This window comes from Dermacentor albipictus, unplaced genomic scaffold (assembly GCF_038994185.2).
Source record: "Dermacentor albipictus isolate Rhodes 1998 colony unplaced genomic scaffold, USDA_Dalb.pri_finalv2 scaffold_38, whole genome shotgun sequence".
NCBI lineage: Eukaryota > Metazoa > Arthropoda > Arachnida > Ixodida > Ixodidae > Dermacentor > Dermacentor albipictus.
The window spans coordinates 1,331,879-1,350,313 of NW_027225592.1; the positions used below are offsets into that span (position 1 = coordinate 1,331,879).

Genomic DNA, 18,435 nt, shown 5'->3' on the forward strand with positions numbered 1-18,435 from the left:
TGCGTCGGCTTATTCAAAAGCTGTAAAAAGTTCCATTGCTAAATTTTGTCTTGAGTCTGCTCTCGTCAAATTGTGTCACCATGCAATGCGTGCGAGCTATGACAGGCAAGTTGATAGGTTGGTTTCGGCTGGGTTCCTATTAACGGTCATCAGACCAGTGGCTGAAGCGCTCTTGCAGAAAATGAAAAAATTCCATGCTTAAAAAACAAGCTGCGAAGCCGGAAGTGGTTACGTATGGCGTCCCAGTCGTGTTTTCGGCTCCTCAGAAATATGCACAGCTCTGCGCCTGCGCCGCGTGCAGGGTACGAGGAGCAGCTGCAGCAGAAAGCATGGCAAGCAGCTTGAAAAGGCTGCACCGGTGTGGTATATGAAATACCTGCCGGAAAACCTATGTGGCCCAAGCGGGTAGATGCGGGAATGACCGTGCAGGTGAACATGTGCGGTCACGGAAAGAAGGAGGCAAGCGTTGAGCGAGACAAGCGTTGAGCTTGTCTCGCTCCGCTCTGAGCCAGTTGTGCATAGAAATTGTGTACGTGAGGTGGCATTGTACGAAGGCATTGATCAGCCTGAGGAGATTGTTTTCCTTCATGCCTCGGTGCCGATTTGCGATTCTTTGAATGAGGCGGAAAGCGTTGTCCGTCTTTGCGATGATCTTGCGGAGAGTCGTTCCGTTGCCGCCGTTGAATTCGACAAACATGCCCAGGACCCGAATAACGCCGACCCTGGGTATCACCCTTCCGTCACAAGTGAGAAAACTGATGCTGCTTTCGGAGACTGGCTTCCGATCTTTCGGTCGGCCTCCCTTCTCTCTTCTGTAAAGGAGGAGCTCCGGATGAGCATCGAAGTCCGGTGGAGCGGAGATACTCCTCGATCAGGTCGATCGCCTCCTGCATGGCTTCTTCGACTCGGCCCTCGCAGCCGCCGGAGCACCATATGGTGATGTCGTCGGTGTAGATGGTGTGCTCGACGTCCTCGACGCGTGCCGACCTGTCAGAAAGACCAATCATGCAGATATCAAACAGTGTGGGGGAGATGACGGCGCCCTGAGGAGTGCCCCGCCCTCCGAGGGGCACTTCTTCGGAGCGGAAGTCTCCAATGCGAAGCTTGGCCTTTCTGTCAGTTAGAAAAGAGCTGACGTAGCTGTGGAATCTGGAACCGATTCAGGTCTGAAATGATCTTGACGATGAAGGTGTGGAGCACGTTGTCGAAATCCTTCTCGAGGTCCAGACCGAGCAGATCCCTGACGTCACTGGAACGGCCATCTACAATCTTATGCTTGATTTGCTTCATGGCATCCTGCGTCGAGAGTCTGACGCGGAAGCCGATCATGTTTCACGTGTAAACCTCGTTGTCTTCGAGGTACCAGTTGAGCCTGTTATGGACGACGCGCTCCATGACCTTGCCGACGCAGGAGGTTAGAGAAATCGGCCGGAGGTTCTCGATGTTCGGGGCCTTGCCGGGCTGGGGAATGAGCACCGTGCAGGCCGTCTTCTATTCTGCAGGATCAATGCCGCTCTTCTAGGACTCGTTGATCTTGTCGGTCAGAAAGACAATCGACATGTCGTCGAGGTTTCTAAACATTCTGTTGGTGACTTCGTCCGGACACGGCACAGACTTGCGGTTGAACGCGAAGGTGGCCTGTCTGACCTCGGCAACGGAGAAGCCTTCGTCCAGCTTGGGGCGTGGAGGGCCTCGGTAGTCCGGGAGTTGGGTTGACGTATCCCCGTCGCGACAGACAGGCAAGTACTTCTGTATGAGTTTTGAGACAAGTTCATCAGCCATGTGAGATCTGGTGGCTTCGTGAAGGGCCCGGGCCAACGTATGCCTTTGATTTGACTGCGAGCCGCTTTCGCCGAGAAGGTGCTTCAGCATACCCCAGGATTTGCCGTTGCGCATCTGTCCGTCGATGGATTCGCAGAGCTCGTCCCACTGCTGCTGGCATAGCGCCTTCCAGTGGTCATCGATGATCTTGTTGAGTTCTGAGATCTTCTTTCAGATTCTGTGATTGAGCCTTTGACCCTAGCTTCCATCTGCGGAGCAGGGCCTTTTGGCCTCCATCAGCGGGGCAAGTCTGCTGTCCATCCGCTCGACCGCGAGATCGGTTTCCACTTTCTTGGTGGCCGCGGAAGAGTCGTTCCGGATGCCTTCAAACCATTCTTCGAGAGGGGCGGGTGCCCTGGTTCTCCCGGGTTCTTCGCGAATCTTGCGAAAATGGTCGCAATTGATGAACGTGAATTCCCTGACCCTACTGCGAGACACCTTGAAGTTGGTCTCGAGAACGTAGTGGTCGCTGCCGAACTCTATGGCGGTGTTCTCCCAGCCCACGCCCTCAACGTTCCTGACGAAGGCGAGGTGGGGTGTCGAGTCCTGGGTGACGGAGTTGACGATGCGCGTAGGAAAATCCTTGTCAGTGACCAGAGTGAGGTCGATCTCCTTGGCGTCACGCCCCAGGTTGCGCCCCTTGGTAGCGTCGTAGACGTAACCCTAGATGCCGTAAGGTGGGTTGAAGTCGCCGACGACGACCAAGGGTTGAGGGCCGGCCAAGTCGCTCGCTTTCTTGAGAATGGTCTTGAACTGCTGGTGCGAGTCTCTGGGGTTGCTATAAATATTGAGGACGAACACGCTGTTTCTGCGCTGATTCCGCTGCGGTACGCCGAGCAGGATCTCAACCATGACATATTCGATTCTACCACTCGCCAGCTTGAGTTCGTGGGGGAGATGAGTTAGCCGTTTATCGATCAACGTGCAAGTCCCTCGCCCCCCGGGCCAGCCCGACTCGGCCCTGTAGCCCTGGAGGGAGGCGGCGGTGACTAATGTTTCCTGGAGAGCAAGGTTTGACAGCGAAAGACCTGAAAAACTGCTACAGAGGGGCTTTTTTGTTAGAATCCCCCTTGCAGTTTCATTGCGAAATGCGAAAACTCTCTTTGGATCTATCCATTATGGCTGACCGGATGGACTACTATCTAACGGGGCAGTTAGGGCTGCGCAAAGACTGGGACCTCCTGTCACCGCGCTGGTGGGATACTGAAGTCTAGCTTCCTTTAGTATGGCGGGAACGGTTAGCTTTTGTATGATGGAGGCGGATGAAGCCATTCGCGACTCAATGGCGTCGATGCGACCTGCGAGAGCTCAGAGGCCCCTATTGGGGTCCCCGAGCGCAACCTGAATTTGGCGAACGTTATCGGTGACGCAACTGACGCTAGCGGTGACCTCTTTGAGGCCGTCTGCCAGCCCAATGAGACTTTGCATAATCTCGCTGACTTCTGCAGACAACGCTCCGGATTCACATGTTTGTTTGACTACTGCCCTGCGTTTGGACGACGTCGCACTACCGTCTACTGGAACTGGGATTGGGGTCTCGGTGGCCTTGACTGACGCACCGTTACCCGACACATTCGAAACGAGTTTCCTGATTTCTGCCACGTGAACGAGCTGACGCTGGTATGCTATACAGATGTCCTATCTCAGGCCAAATCGATAAATTAGGGGCTCGCGAATATTCGAAATATTCAATACGATTCCGATGGCCCTTGCTATTCAATTCAGGCTAGATTCTAGGACACAATATTCAAATTTGTCCCTTTTTTTTCGCTTCTCTTAAAGAATCGATCGCAGTAACACGCTTCAGCGTTGCGCTTGCATGAACACCTCGGAGGGTATTCTAACTATACGCGACCCGCCGTGGTTACTCAGTGGCTATGGTGTTCGGCTGCTGAGCGCGTGGTCGCGGGATCGAACCTTGGCCATGGCGGCCGCATTTCGATAGGGGCGAAATGCGAAAACATCCGTGTACTTAGATTTAGGTGCACGATAAAGAACCCCAGGTGGTCGAAATTTCCGGAGTCCTCCACTATAGCGTGCCTCATAATCCGAAAGTAGTTTTGATGATGAGACCGACGGGCAATCATCGGGGCCAGTTCGGTGAAACATTGGGCAACGTTGGCTTCACACTTACTGCCCGTTCCACTCAGAAGAGCAGTGCACACACGCTGCTCATAATCACGTGCTTACACGTTCATGCCAGCAGCGGAAGGCAGAACAAAGCTCGGCCACCGAATGTGACAGCGTGGCGACGATGGTACCGTCGCGATATTTTTGTGCGCTAACACGGGAACTCCTGGCTTTCTGTACTGCTAGTGCAATTGAGCTGGTTAAGCGGCCCCTCACGATATCTGTGCGCATGCGGGGCGAGAGTAACTTCCCTTCGCACGCATAATGCAGTCGGAGCGCAGGCTTGTCGTCGGCTAGCTGTTTTCTTTTCCCCCCTCGGTGGTGGCCACATTATGACGACTGTAATTGAAATTGGGATGTTTCCGCTTTAAACTCTGTGTTCCTCATGCTCAGAGTTACCCTAATTACCTGAAAATTGTTACCCAGGTTCTTCTTTTCTTTTCTCCCGAGTTCCTTTAGTCACACAATGCAGAAGAAACACAGAAACACAAACGTCCGAAATTTTTTGTTGTACTTGTCGAAACAAATTATTCAAACACTTGGAGAAGGAAAAGCTGTAAAGCGCAATTACTCGCTGTTCAATTTCAGTTAATAATTTGTCATGTGCCCTTTTACAGCAACCGGCTAGTACTACCATACTAGACGGTAATGAAGATCTCATGGCAGGCACAAAGTTATTTACTCTAAGGTGCTCCCACGCTCGGCAGACCGCTTCCCACAGCTCGTCCACAGTCGACGAATAAATAGGCTCTCGCAACATGGCTGCTTAGATGCGCCCCTATACATTTTTGCAGACGTTCCTTTCAGCGTCCTTGGCCGTCCAGAAGAGCAGACAGAACCTACGTTTCCAGGTGCTCGTTCAGAGCCTTCGCAGTGCGCACTGGCGCAAGGTCATGCTGGAACACAAAATAAGCATCTGTGAAGCACCGTGGGTGTAAGGCGGGAGCACGTTCTCCAAGACTTCGCTGCAGTAGTGCTGCGGAGTAAGAGCGCCCTCGGTGAGGTGCAGAGGCCCGAGGCCATGCCTCGACACCACGCCTCACACGTTCACGCAGGTTCATCGGCTCGCGGCGCGGTTCCCTGCACATTGGCTAGCTCGTAACTTTATGGAAATCGTATTAAATTCAGTCCTTCCCCTAAAATAAAGCCCGTTCAGAAAAATTCCTACCGTGTCCTTCCTGTCGCCACACTCGCACGTGTTGGTTTCGACGTGTTGAAAAAGTGAACTCGTCCGAGAAGGCTACTCGACTCCAGTCAACGGGTCTGCACGAGGCGTGCGCATGGCCAAGTTGCAGTCGTAATGCCTTGTTCGAAGCAGTGGGGACGGGCTTATGCGCAGCCATAAAACGTCGCGGTCCAGCACTCCTGAGGAGTCGCCGTATGCTAACAACGGTAGCGTCCACATCCGGAAGCTCCGGCATTTTCCGTCGCCGACTGGAACGATTTCTCCACGACTACAGCAACCAAAAGCACGTCTTCTTCATCCGTCGTTGCACTTGGTCGATGCCTATGTGTGGCGTCAAAATGGCGGCCTTCCTTGCTTCAGAGTCTTTAGCGCCCTCAGGACCAGGGCACCGATGGAGCGCTGAGAATATCCCTTAAGCGAAAGTTTGACTATGCACCACCTCTCTTCTTCAGGAACAGGGGTCATGCTGAGAGGCCCAGCAGCTACTCTGATGAAAGTAGTAATGTGAAAGAATATATACATATGCCATCTACAAACACAGTGGCGTCACTGTTACAATACGCCCACAACTATAATGCGCATGGATGGCAATAGCCTAGTTGCATACAAGCATTGATCTTGGGAACTTCAGCAAATAATAGCGTAGTTTCAAGCTTATCCCTATATTATTTGGAACGGAATTTAAAGTTCAACATTGCTATCGTTCTTGAAGTGTACGGCTCCCTCATTGCGGTACGAGTTTAGCAGACACGTGCGTGCTGGCGCGACGCAATGCACGCGAAGGTATATAGAATTCTCGCACGCCAGACACACGGTGCATGCGCACTGCTTGCCGGTGCCGCCGCTAAAGTGCGCTGGCAGTACGTAAAGCCGTGCACTCCCGTGTTCACGCTCAAAAAGATCGCAACTGTACGTCCACGTCATTTTTGCGGGTAAGCACCACTCCGCGTCTCTGGGAACCCTGAAACCCTTCACGCACAAGCTGCGCACGCAGCGTCAATGTGGCGAAGAAGAGACACTCGAGCACCTCCTGCTCCGCTGCCCGGCCTTCGATCTCGACGTGTGGGACTGCCCTGCGACACGCAGGGAGCACTTCTCCTTCCTGAAGCCCACCCCTCCATCGTCAAGAGAGTGCTTCCTGCCTTCCTTGACTTTTGTTGAGAAACACAGCTGAGAGCGCGGCTGTAAGCCCCGCATTGCTTCTTCAACCTTCTTGTCATTTTTTTTTTCTTTCCGCTTTCTTTCCTTCTCTCCTTCATCTTTTTCTCCCCACTCCCCTTACCCTGTGCAGTGCTGTTGAGGTGTCCTCTTTTCAGAGACAGTTACGGCACTGATTGTCTCTTCCTCTCCTTCTAAAATCACTACACACAGAACAGCACGACGGCGGCGGAGCCGGCCGCGCGTTGTGGGGAGCACACGCGCCCATCTTCCCCCGCGTCGTCGCGTCGAGAGCCGGCATCACGGTGGCCGGCATGGACACAAGAGAGGCGCAATACGCCCTCTCTCGCTTCTCCCTCGGTCTCGCGACGCGCGCGCACCCTTCCTCCCCGACTCGCGGGCAGATAGCTGACGGGCGAGGAGGACATTCCGCTTGCCCATGTAAAAAGGTACAAAACAGCGCCACCAGGGGAGATTCCCTCTCTCTGACGCCGGAACCCTAACCTGCCGGACTGGAGTACCTACCGCAACCCGTGAGTGACCTCGTTTGCCTGACTAGCCCGGGTAAGGCCAGCCTATTTATTACTGTTACAGAGAGTACGTCCCTCTGCCAGTGTTCTTTATTGCCGGTAGCAATAAACGTTATTACAGTTGACGCCGCTGGTTGCCTTATTCGTTCGAACCCGACGAAGCCGCGATTCCCGCGCTACGGGTTGGGGAGTAATACAAAGCAACTGCGTAGGGCTAGATCCGGAGCTCGTTTTCAGCCCTAGCCGCACGCAGAGTGGAACCCCCACAGCGTATACGGCGTGAATGCGCATCCAGTGTTTGTATAATTGCTATCGAAATTATATCAGAAAGAGCAACACTTAACCAAGTCTCGAGGGAGAGGTATGGATGCAAGTGAGGACTTACCGAATGATTCTGCTGCACGAGTGCTGCACGGTCCGTACGGGGCAGATAACTTATGCTCAGTAATTTCCACTGAATCGATAATAATACCTCGCCTTCTTTAGACAGCCTATATACGAGTTCGCATGTTTTCTCGATTTATGAAAAACTACCCATTTTTAACCAGTCTTACAATGTGCGGTGCTGCAGTACCAAACTTCGCTCTTTCAACGAAAGCAACACTCTATAGCGTTATAACGTTAGCCAAACTGTTAAAACGTACAATTATAATATCTGCTTTGTTCGATTGTCAGACCTATTCACACGGTATAAACGTGCGTGTGGTTATATGATGTTCCTTTCTTTTATTACTGTCATTTTCATGATGTCGCAGAAAACTAAAAGCGGTCGTTTCTTATTTACAAGGCTCTCAGTTAACCAGTGTTCCCATTGGGAATGGCAGTACGCGCATGTATAATGTAACGCAATCCACTGTGCTGTTTAAGTCAAACGGACTCAACACAAAGTTACATTCCACTATGTTTATAAATGAGGAAAAAACTATGTTGGATTGTATATTTGAACGTCAGCATTCTCGAATATTCATATTTGATTAATAAATCTCACTACTCGAACACCTCTACTATAAACACATACATTCGGCATCATGCACCGCAACCGAAGGCCGATATAAGCACCCTCCCCCTCCTCCCTTCCTTTGTTCTTGAAAATTTACGCTCACTATAGCTGTGTATTTGCCCGCTTGCCATAAAATATATTTTCCCACACTTAGGCGTCAAGAACTATTTCACTACACTCCAACGTCGTCTAGACTATTATTTATGTATGAAATGCAAATGACAGCTGCCGTTGAAAGCTCGGCAATAATTGACTGCGATGTCAATGCGTGCAACTTTGCTAAAAGCTTTCTTGTTATAGACTGGACTGCACCAAGCCCCGTTCCACAAACTTTATACCGCAGGTCCCATTGCCGGAGTCATGGCAAGGTACATATCGATATGGAAGCTATCCGTGGTTGTTTGCCTGGGCGGTTCACTCGCCATATGCGCCTGCTTCTTCGCGCCTTCGATGCTCTTCCTCGACGTCTTCTTGGGTATCGTGCACGGTAGGTATTCTTCTTTCTAGATCATCGTCATGCAGGTGACACATGTTTTTTATTATCCGCTAGGTTTCCGAAAGAGCCGAATACTGTCGGAGCTTAGGTCAAGCAGCTTGAAACGCATAAAACGCATTTTACGTAAGAGCGTTCAGTGGTAAGCGTTCGGGCGCCCACCACTCAATAGCGACATATGCGTGGTAACGAGACGACAGCCGCGGTGATGGCCAGCACCAGACGTCACATACGTTAAGCGAGATTTTGTGAACGTGAGTTTAGGTTTGGAGCATGCTGCGCTAGCATATGCGACCAACACAGTAACACATGTGCTGTTTTGCTGGCCGCACGAACTCCGCACTGTACTGTCGTAACGAATACTTTTGCCGGCTATAGCGAAAATGCGTCCCTGTAAAAAGTAGGGTCCGCGCCTTGATTTTTACTTTCCTTTCTGATACAGGCACCTGTATCGGTTTTCTGAGCCTCTTCAGCGTCGTTGTACAACGGAACTTTCTCAAGCACCGCGCAGTGGCATCCGGCATCGCCACTGCAGGCTTCACAGTTGGAGGACTCGTCTTCCCGCCGGTCATGAAGACACTGGAGGAGAAATACGGAATCCGTGGCACCTTCTTAATTTTAGGAGCCACAATGCTGAACTCTGTGGCCGGTGCTTTGCTGCAACGCACGCCGCCGCCAGCTCAACCGCAACGAGAAAAAAATGGGGCCTCGGCCCACGATTCAGATAGAAGATATATTATCCTCCGTAGTGGCGACGAATTCAAGAGGCCGCTTCAGTGTTCCGATTATCCACACCCACTCGACGATGCCAGTTTTTGTGGATGCAATCGCACCCCCGATCAGTGTTGCCCGGAGGTCGACCGATTGGCAATTGAAGGACAGGACGTCGATTGCTACGAGTCTAAATGGGAAGGAACTGTGCAAGATGGCGCTGTTTCAGTCCGTTTCCACCATGCGAAAAAGGACGTTCGCTTTCCGGTAGAGGAGGGCGCTGTACCACAGCTAGTCGGAGAGGGCGAAGGTCGAACGCAATCGAACGGAGAACATACAGGTGCCAAAAAAAAAAAAGTTTTCTCTCTTTTCTCTTGTCACCTGAATTTTATCTCATCGCCTTTTCGTTTTCTGCGATGCACTTTAACATGACGACGTATACTACGGTTGTAGTCGACTTTGGAGTTGACCGTGGGATACCTGCGTGGAACGTAGTGTACCTAGTGTCAATCTACGCATTGACCGACCTGCTGGCTCGGCTCGGCTCTGGTTGGATTACCGACAGGAAGTATCTGCGAAAAAGCACCATGATGGCGTCTCACCTGGCGCTCTGGGGCGCATCGCTCTGCCTGATGCCGCTTTGTAGTTCCTATCCAAAGCAAGTCGCTTTGTCAATCTTATCTGGCTAGTGCAATGGTTCAACGATAATACTTATAGTTGTGCTCTTCATGGAGTTGGTGGACACTGACAAGGTTGGTGTCTGCTTCGGAATCGCCAATGCAGTCGCTGGACTTGTGGGACTCGCCAGGCCGTTACTAATAGGTGAGCGAAAGCAATCGCTGTGCTTACTGAGTATTACCGCTGGAGCATATAGGTTAGATGATGGTGCATGCGTTAGAAAGAATAGCACTAAAACGCGCACAGTATGTCGTACACGCGTATGTAACAGTCAGCATATACATTATATGCATGTACTCATTTTTCGAGCGTTGTTACAATTCTTTTAGCAAAAACTTTGTTGCTCAGTCGCAGCACTGTCCTGTTTACGGCCGGTTTGCCGTATAAAACGAATTTAAGCCCAAATTTTGCTCGCATGGAAATTGACAGGAAGGAGTGCAGAAGAGCAACTATATAACTGGCTGGAATGTCGCTTAAAGCTAACTTATGTCGGCGCCACAAGGGTAAGAACTGGGCCGTACGCGTCTTGGGAACAATTCGCCGAGGCAACCCATATTGGGTAATTGGTGTGAATCTGCATCTGTATTCCTAGCCATTCGTCCTTACCGTAGTTATGGCATCGCACAGGTCTGTATTACCGGGCGTGAATGTAGCACTCTCGTCTCTCCAACGGTAATGACCTGGTACACAAGCTCGCGCCGATACTTTGTTTTTGTAGTCGCCCGTCATGATCTTCTTCCCGCATGACTGACGAATGCGGTTTGTCGCTTTCTCTTTCTACACGCAGGATTCTTCAGAGATACTAACGGGGACTACACTGGTTTATTCAGCCTCATCGGTGTAGTGACGATCCTTTTGTCTCTACTGTGGTTGTACTATCGAGTGAGAGAGCAGTGCACATCCACGAGAAAGCGCGGAAACTCGCCGAGAATTGGTCGGAAAGTAAAGGACCGCGTGTCCACATCATGAGAAAAGTACCGGTGCAATGACAGAACTATACAATTTCGGGCAGTGTGAGCCGGTGAGAAGACTCCTATCGACAACAACATGACATAGAAATTGAAAACGAAATATTGGCTCTGGGCTGGTCCAGCGCTTAAATTTGGAGGACAACCAACGAACCAAATTTGTTTCGTGCTTCAGTTATCTTCAGTTCCTCCTGTACATGCTGTCGCAGTCCAGAGTCTAACGTGACGGCTTAGCTTTCGGGAAATTTGGAATCAATGCTGTGACCGGCGTCAACCAATCAGGAGCAAAATCAGGCACGAAAACGTGCACGCACACGGCCCTCTGCGTCAAAGTATCGTCAGCTTAGCCTCACGCATAGTCTCCAGCGCAGCCTCAAGCACACGAGCATGCCACGTAGCTTCCACTCAAGTTCTGAATTATTTGGAAACAGACGAATATATTGTTTTGTCTGTAGTTCGTGAACTTATACCACTTGTACGCTCAACGAATGTGTACCATATTGGTACTGTCTCACACATTGGTCTTTTTTTTTCTTACAAGCTCTAGTGTTTATATAACAACATAAACCATAGCCACCCCCCCCCTTTCCCCTACAACTCCTACGAGTGTTATATGGCCCTACCTTTATACCATACCGAATCTACACATCTTCATGTGATCAATAAAGAACTTGAAATTGAAAGAACTTTACAAAGAACTATATACAACAGCCTGTGGACGTCTTGGACACCATTTTGTAGCGATGCCTACCGCTGGATTCTATGTATGCCCCCCTTATCATCTGCCGTTCACTACCGGCTGATCCCATGGATACCGCGTGCGGAGCGTCGCTCTGACCGCTGACGAGCGCGAAAACAGCAAATAAGATTAGCGTCGGAAAAAAAGGACGTATCTACATAATCGCGGCTTTAATGTTTTTAATGTTGCACTTTATGGGTCTGAATTCTTCGAGAGCGGCTATAGAGTAGTTATGATCTTCTGGAGCACACGGCCCAACTGGTGTCGTAATTTTTGTCTCTCTCCTCTGTGTTTTCCACACCTTCGCACTATCCATATTAAGCTTCCTAGCTAGCTTTACCAAGTCAACACATTGCCGGGGTTTTAGTAAATTTGCCCTTGCATTTGCTGGAACTCCAAAAGAGGAAATAAAATGACAGCTAAATTGTGCAACACCACATTCATCTCGTTTGAACATATAATTTTCGACTTTGCACATAATTAACGACATGAGTCTGAAAATTGTTTCTTATTATGACTTCGCATAGTCGATATATTTAATCTCATAGTCGTAATGGATATCGACCACATTCTCGCTGAACAAAAAACAAAAATTATATTAAATTCCGGGATTTTACGTGGCAATATCACCATATGATTATGATGCACGCCGTAATGGGGGACTCCGGAATAATTTTGACAGCTTGGGATTCTTTAACGAGCACGCAGTGCACTGTATATGGCTGTTTTTGCATTTCGCCCTCATCGAAATGCGACCGCCGAAGCCTGGATTTGATCACGCGACCTAGAAGCGCAATGCCAAAGCCATTACGCCACCACGGCAGGTAACAACAACAACAAAAAAAAAAACAATAGTGACTGATCTCATAGATTGCCTGTAAGCGACATTGCTGTTTTGTCTTCTACGTCCTGCTTATTTTTTAAAGAGCTGAGCTCGCTGTGGAGTAGTCCTTATGTGTTAATGAAGAGGCTTGTGCGGACTCCTTCACTCCTCTGTAATAAGCGCCCATGCTATTGTTACTTGACCGTGCTTTTGGGTCTGGTGCTTGTTGACGAGACAATCTTGGCGCGCTTAATTGTGTTCACGTGTGTATCGTGTTCTTCTTACATTTTCTTCTTTCTTTTCCTTTTTTAGTTTTCCTTTAGTAACGAATTTGAATTATGGTATAGACACCTCTGACGTAACCTACCATCCTATGCTTCTGCATCTAAATAAATAACAACCACGACAACGATGACATGTATTTTGACGACTACCCACCATGTCCTTAGCGAAGTCTTGCGCGGCCACCAAAGTTCAACCTTTGTCTTGCTGGAACAACTTTTCCTATTAAAAAGTTTGCGTTAAGTCATTTATACAGTCTGTTCACAAATCCCGTCGTCTCCTGGTGGTGGCATTTAATATTTTAAGCTTGTCTCAAATGTGACAGGAAAGAAAATAGTTAGCATCTTGCCTAATGAATACGGCCTTCAGGGAAGTTTTTTATCGCCGCACAAGTAGCATATTTTTTTTAATAAAAGAAGCACTTTGGAGGAGATGACAATGTCACGGGTTGCCACCCGTTCGCCATCGGCGCGAAGTCGTCGGCGGGGTATACAAGCCGGTTGGTCGTTCCGTACTCAAGCGAACACAGACAAGGAGTTAGAGTCGGGAGAAAGAAAGAAATAAAAAATTTATTTATCGACTGACAACGACACACAATTCAAACGAAACAAAAAAACACACATGCACTTAATCTAGATGAATAATGAAAACAAAAGAAATACAAGTAACAGTTAACAGTAAATATAAAATTAACATTACACAAAACACACTTAACTGTGGTCAATAATTCAGAGTTCAAAAGAAAACAAATGATGGCATACGCATGGCCGGGCAGCAGCAGCAAGTCCATAAAACGTGGAGTCAACGGCAGAGCTTTCCCAAAGAATGCTGGCAAGCCGATCTCGTTGCGGCGGATGTGATTGCTGGGCTGGGTTTCCCGGTAGTCTAGGTCTGACGTCTTCTCTCGAGCAGGTTGAGTTAACTTGAGGGGAACTACCAGGAGCTTCGTTGCAGACGTTGGTTTGTCGTCTCTTACGTCTACTAGTAACTCGCAGGTCAGATGCGGCTAGGCGGCCTAGGCGATACTGGACGGCACTAGCTCCTTGACACTTTTCAGCAGATTGTAGGCTCAGCTTCTAGACTGCTTAGCTCGGTCTAGAACCTGCGTTGAAATATCTTCAGCTTTCTCTAGTTCCCTGTTTGGGGAATGGCAGATATTGGTGACGATCCACTGAAGTTCACCCAATTCTATCGCGGCTCCTCCCAGGGTCTTGGCCCCGCCGCTTTTAATTAGGGATGAGATAATGGGTGATTCCCCCTGCTGTTAGAGGTCGCGCACTCGTATTGCACCACACACGCACACCTTTGAGTCCGTGGCGGGCCTCTATTGTTCGCTCACAAACATAGGAAAAACAACGGCAGCCGACAATACGGCGCTGTCGGCACAGACACGCAATCAGCAATTCGTGGACACGGGATTGCACAGAGACACCACATATTTCGGAGTATTCGCACCCCTGCCTTCTTAGCAAGCTTCTCAATGCACGCGTGGGGCAGAGAATACACAGGGGATCCTACGAAAAACCGTTGGGGCGTCACGGTCGCGCCGATGACAAAAAAGACAATAATCTCTAAACCTGGCTTCGACTTCTTTCGGCGGCTTGTTCGAGTGGCCGGCAATACCCCTTTTACTCGCCGGTCCCCATTCGCGCGACCGTTTCGGCACCCGTTGTTCGGTGCTTCTCCGAATCGAATTATGCCGCACCGTGATAGACAGCGACAGGCTTCTGCAGTATTTGACAGCTTTAAGCACTAAGAGGCTTATGAATAATGTATGGTGAATCCGTAAAACCTTTATCTAAAGTGAGTATACCGCTATAACCGAAATAATGTGATGCCTCCTATTCGGTCTCTGACGATCTGCGTAAGCGATCGACACTGAAAGGCAATAAAATGGGAAGTACTGGCCAACCAACACCAGAAGAACTGACGAGCGGGCTAGTTCGTGAGTAAAGCTTTTCTTTGTCCTACTAATAGAATTACTCAATAACTAAATGGAACGAACTACTGAGTTACTGGCACATCTAGGGCCTATTCACAGTAAGATATAAAACTTGTACGCGAAAATCGACACTTGTAAATAACTACACAAAGACCATAGGGAGACTCGGTCCACAGTTCACAAAGTATAAAACATCTTAGGTCTTTACTTTTACCTGAAGTTTGCTTGGTTAATTTCCATACCTTCCCCTCTCCAAAAGCATATGTGACTTCCTTTTGTCATGCAAATTAATTTTGGTATCGTTTTCTCACAGGAAAACGCTATATAAGCAAGCCGGGTATTTAAACATAAATAAAACACATGGCTTCCTCTTCAACATTTGCGTTTTCTTTCTTTCCATCGTGCATGCTGCTTGCCGTCTGCAGCCACTTACTGTAGGCATTGACAGACTCGTAACGCAGCTCATGCAGCTTTTTACCTCGGCCCTTCCCGAGTGAGAATGCGAAACAAAAGTCGATTCAATTCAATTCCTATAAAAGAAACTACACGCATAATTTCGTCTTCGGCCGTCTCCGTCAGAATGCATCGCGGCAAAACTCCGTGGAAATCTCCGTATTGTACTATCATTGTATCACGTGAAGGTGATACCCCGACACAATACTGGCTGGTTAAATAACGTCTAAACCATCTGTATTCCGCTTCGCCACGGAAGCGTTATCGTTTACTGGCAACCAAACACAGCCAACAACTGCTGAGTAGCGTCATCGTTTTTACGATGGTCATGTCGGCAGCAAAAACATACCAGAGGACCGGTGTCGAGCCATGGTCCACGCGGCTCAAAGGCGTGAATTGTTAAAAGCTTGTTCACTTTTACGCTGGCTATCCAGTTTTGCAAGAGAGAATGCAGCCCCCATTGAAAGGGTAAAAAAATCCGGCTCTATTCCAACCTGTGAAATTGGATGTTTGGCGAAACTGTTGTCCACGTTAGACAAGGACAACCGACGTTAGACAAGTGCCACTACCCCAACTGACTATAGACGACGTTGAACAAGCACCACCACCACAAGCAACGTGTACATTGCGCGCGCACACACGGGTGCGGAAGTGCAGCATACATCCTCATTCTTCTAGGGCCTCTGCCAAACATAACTTCATGAACTAATTGAATTTTTCAAATTGTGTCACACAATTTGTAAAGTACGACTTACACGCAAGCTGCAGATATGATAGCTGCAGATTGTAATTCGAATATACGAGAAAAGAGAAATATATTGCCGGGGAACTCAGACAAAGCCCTTTTTCAGTTGCCGTTTGAGGTATCCCTGAGTAGTCGCGGCTGCTAGGTGGCGGTGCTGTTTTTAGGTGAGTACGAGCCCACAATAAATTACGACCAACTAGAGACTAACAGCTTCGCTGTAAAGCGCAAGGAAGTCCATATATTAGGAGCGCCAAGGAAATTTTCCAGGTGCTAGCAAAGTAGTACGCCTAAAGATAATAATTTATCATTGCAATAAGCAGTAAAAGTCCGCTAGAATCGGATCTGAAAGGCAATAGTGGATGCAACACACAGCTGGAACAGTAAAGTGAAGAACGACTTTGTCATGCACCATTATCGAACCCCGATTAAGGACTACCAACTAATAACTTCGTCATCGTGAAATAGGGTAATTCACCTCGAACGCATAGTCGAATTGGGTTATCCCCCAAACGAAGCTTTGTCTTTCTTCGTACTATGGCGATGGTGAAACTGAGACTGACGAGTTGTATATAAAACAACACAATAACATCGATGACGACAACAATCGTCGTGAGCGTAACGGTATGCAAAGACGGGCGCGAATACAAGTGGTAGTTGTTAATTGCTCTGATATGTCCCAGTAAAAGAAAGTTCTTCCTTCATTTAATTCATTTTCTTCATTATTATTGAGTCGTTTTCAGCCAAATGAATGGAAACAGAACATTGAAGCAATTCTTTGCAGGTCTAAAACTTAGTATTGGTCTTTAGTGATCCTTTAAGATGTCATTGTATGCCGTCAGCGACATCGCTACCTGTATTATGATTTCTTATCACCCGGAGCGCCCTTCAGTACTGCTAAATTTGAAACCGTGAGGGAACACAGCGGCGTGCCTAAATGGTTTGCTATAGTCCTTAAAGTCAACCCATTTGTTACGATCGCGCGTAAACGCGGATGTTCACATAAAAAAAGGCATCCTGACTCTGGCTTATCTCTTCAACCGTCGGCACATTGCGTCCGTGGACAAGGCAGTCTAAAGCTTTGCATTCGCGGCAAAGATATACCCCCGTATTCACAAACGCACCTCGAGTCGACCCTCCACTCGAAACGCCCCTTGAGTGAAGGAAAGCGCGAGCGTTTTACTGGAGAATCTCAAGGTAGCCCCGCAGCTACCTTGAATCGCGCCTCGAGCGAAGTTAGTGCGTAAACATGGCTGCCTTGTGATTTGTCACTCGCCTCGTCAGCTTTTTCCGAATTACATCATATGCCTCCGTAGCTATTGTTTAGTTAACGATGCTGCGCATTTTCAAGGGCTTCGTTTTAGGGACCGGTGCAATCCTCCGGAGCGCTTCGGCAATGGCCACTGCGGCGCCGAGACAGATCGGCCGTCCTGTCAAGAAGACTGCGAGCTAGTGCAGTTATCTGTCGTCTTACTCCGCGCATGAACCAGTTGATTACCTGCATACGCGTATTCTTCGTACGAGTTGTCCAAAACTGCTATCGGTGCCAGTGCATTGACATGTTTCTCGCGGCTGATCGCCCAAAGCCGCATAATTTCAAGCACGGCGCGATACATTACTGCGGCGCACATCGAACATATGAAAAGAAACTACTGCCAGGATTCCTGCCATTGGTGCGCGTATTGCCTATGTGTTCGATTGGTGGAGGCGGATCTGGCTGCGCGAGCGCCGGCATGTCGCCCCGCTTGCGATGTTTGTACTCGGGTAGATCGTCATTGACTACGTTAATCTATGTACGGCCAAGCACACCGCAACAAGGCGAGCATCGATATAAACTAGCAGGTTCGTTCACTCCAATTTTCGCAATTTTGTTTAATTTAATGGAGGTAGTTGCGTTAGGGAAAACAAAAAATACTGTAATTTTGCGTGGACCGTGTGCAGTTGCTGCAATTTAATGTCATAAGCAATAATTACGTCAGCCTTGCTTCAAAATATGCAGCTTAGTTCGCTTATCATGCCTATGAACATCTGAGCCCAACGAGGAAGTAACCAACCATGAAATGGCACCCAGAATTATAACTGCATGTATACACAGGTGAATGAAATGTTTTATCTGAATACAAAACGCAGAATAACATTACAACAGAGTATAGTTTTTGTACACCACATTATCTTTATTGTGATAAAAAAAAGCGCTACAGCAGTGCAGTGACAGCTCCTAATACAGACATTGCTAGCAAGTGGTAGCAGATACATATCTTACATATCTTTTTTGCGAACATTCCAGCTCACTCATTCCAGTTCATTATGTAAGTGTTAGAGCGCTATATGTCGGTCTGGCTATGCAAGCGCCAGATTTTCTGTCTGGGCTGCGCTTGCATTCTTGCATTGGTGTGCAAATGGAGAAGAGCGCCAGTTTATGTGTCCTGCTGCACTGCAACCGTTGCTGCACTATTCTGGCAGAGACGTCAGTCTTCTCTCACATCCTACGAGCTCAAACATAACCACTGAAAACAGGTTTGACTACATGCATTTTCCTTCGTAGAAGTGTTGTAGCTGAAGTCATTGTATTTTTCATTCAGATTTCTTCAGTCATATATATTAAAAGATTATATGCCCCTTCGAACTTTCTGGTTAGTGCAAGTGCCAATTTTTTTAAACAATAAATTAACCATATTCTCCTCTTTTTGTACTTCGATAGTATGCAAATACAGTGGGAACTCTTATCCTACAAACACAAGCGCTAGTACTGCTGACAACTATATCATGAAGCTGATAG

At 48.5% G+C, this 18,435-nt stretch overlaps 1 protein-coding gene and 1 pseudogene across 1 annotated transcript; one reads left to right on the plus strand and one right to left on the minus strand.

Annotated features, from left to right (window-relative positions):
• Window positions 1-262: 262 nt before the first annotated feature.
• On the minus strand, window positions 263-1,329 carry LOC135916928 (uncharacterized). Its single transcript, XM_065450366.1, has 3 exons — window positions 1,157-1,329; window positions 865-1,113; window positions 263-350 (listed from the first exon to the last, which is right to left on the minus strand). The coding sequence occupies exons 1-3, from the start codon at window positions 1,327-1,329 to the stop codon at window positions 263-265; spliced, it is 510 nt and encodes a 169-aa protein (XP_065306438.1).
• Window positions 1,330-8,171: 6,842 nt separating this feature from the next.
• On the plus strand, window positions 8,172-10,551 carry LOC135916929 (monocarboxylate transporter 12-like; annotated as a pseudogene).
• The last annotated feature ends 7,884 nt before the right edge of the window (window positions 10,552-18,435 follow it).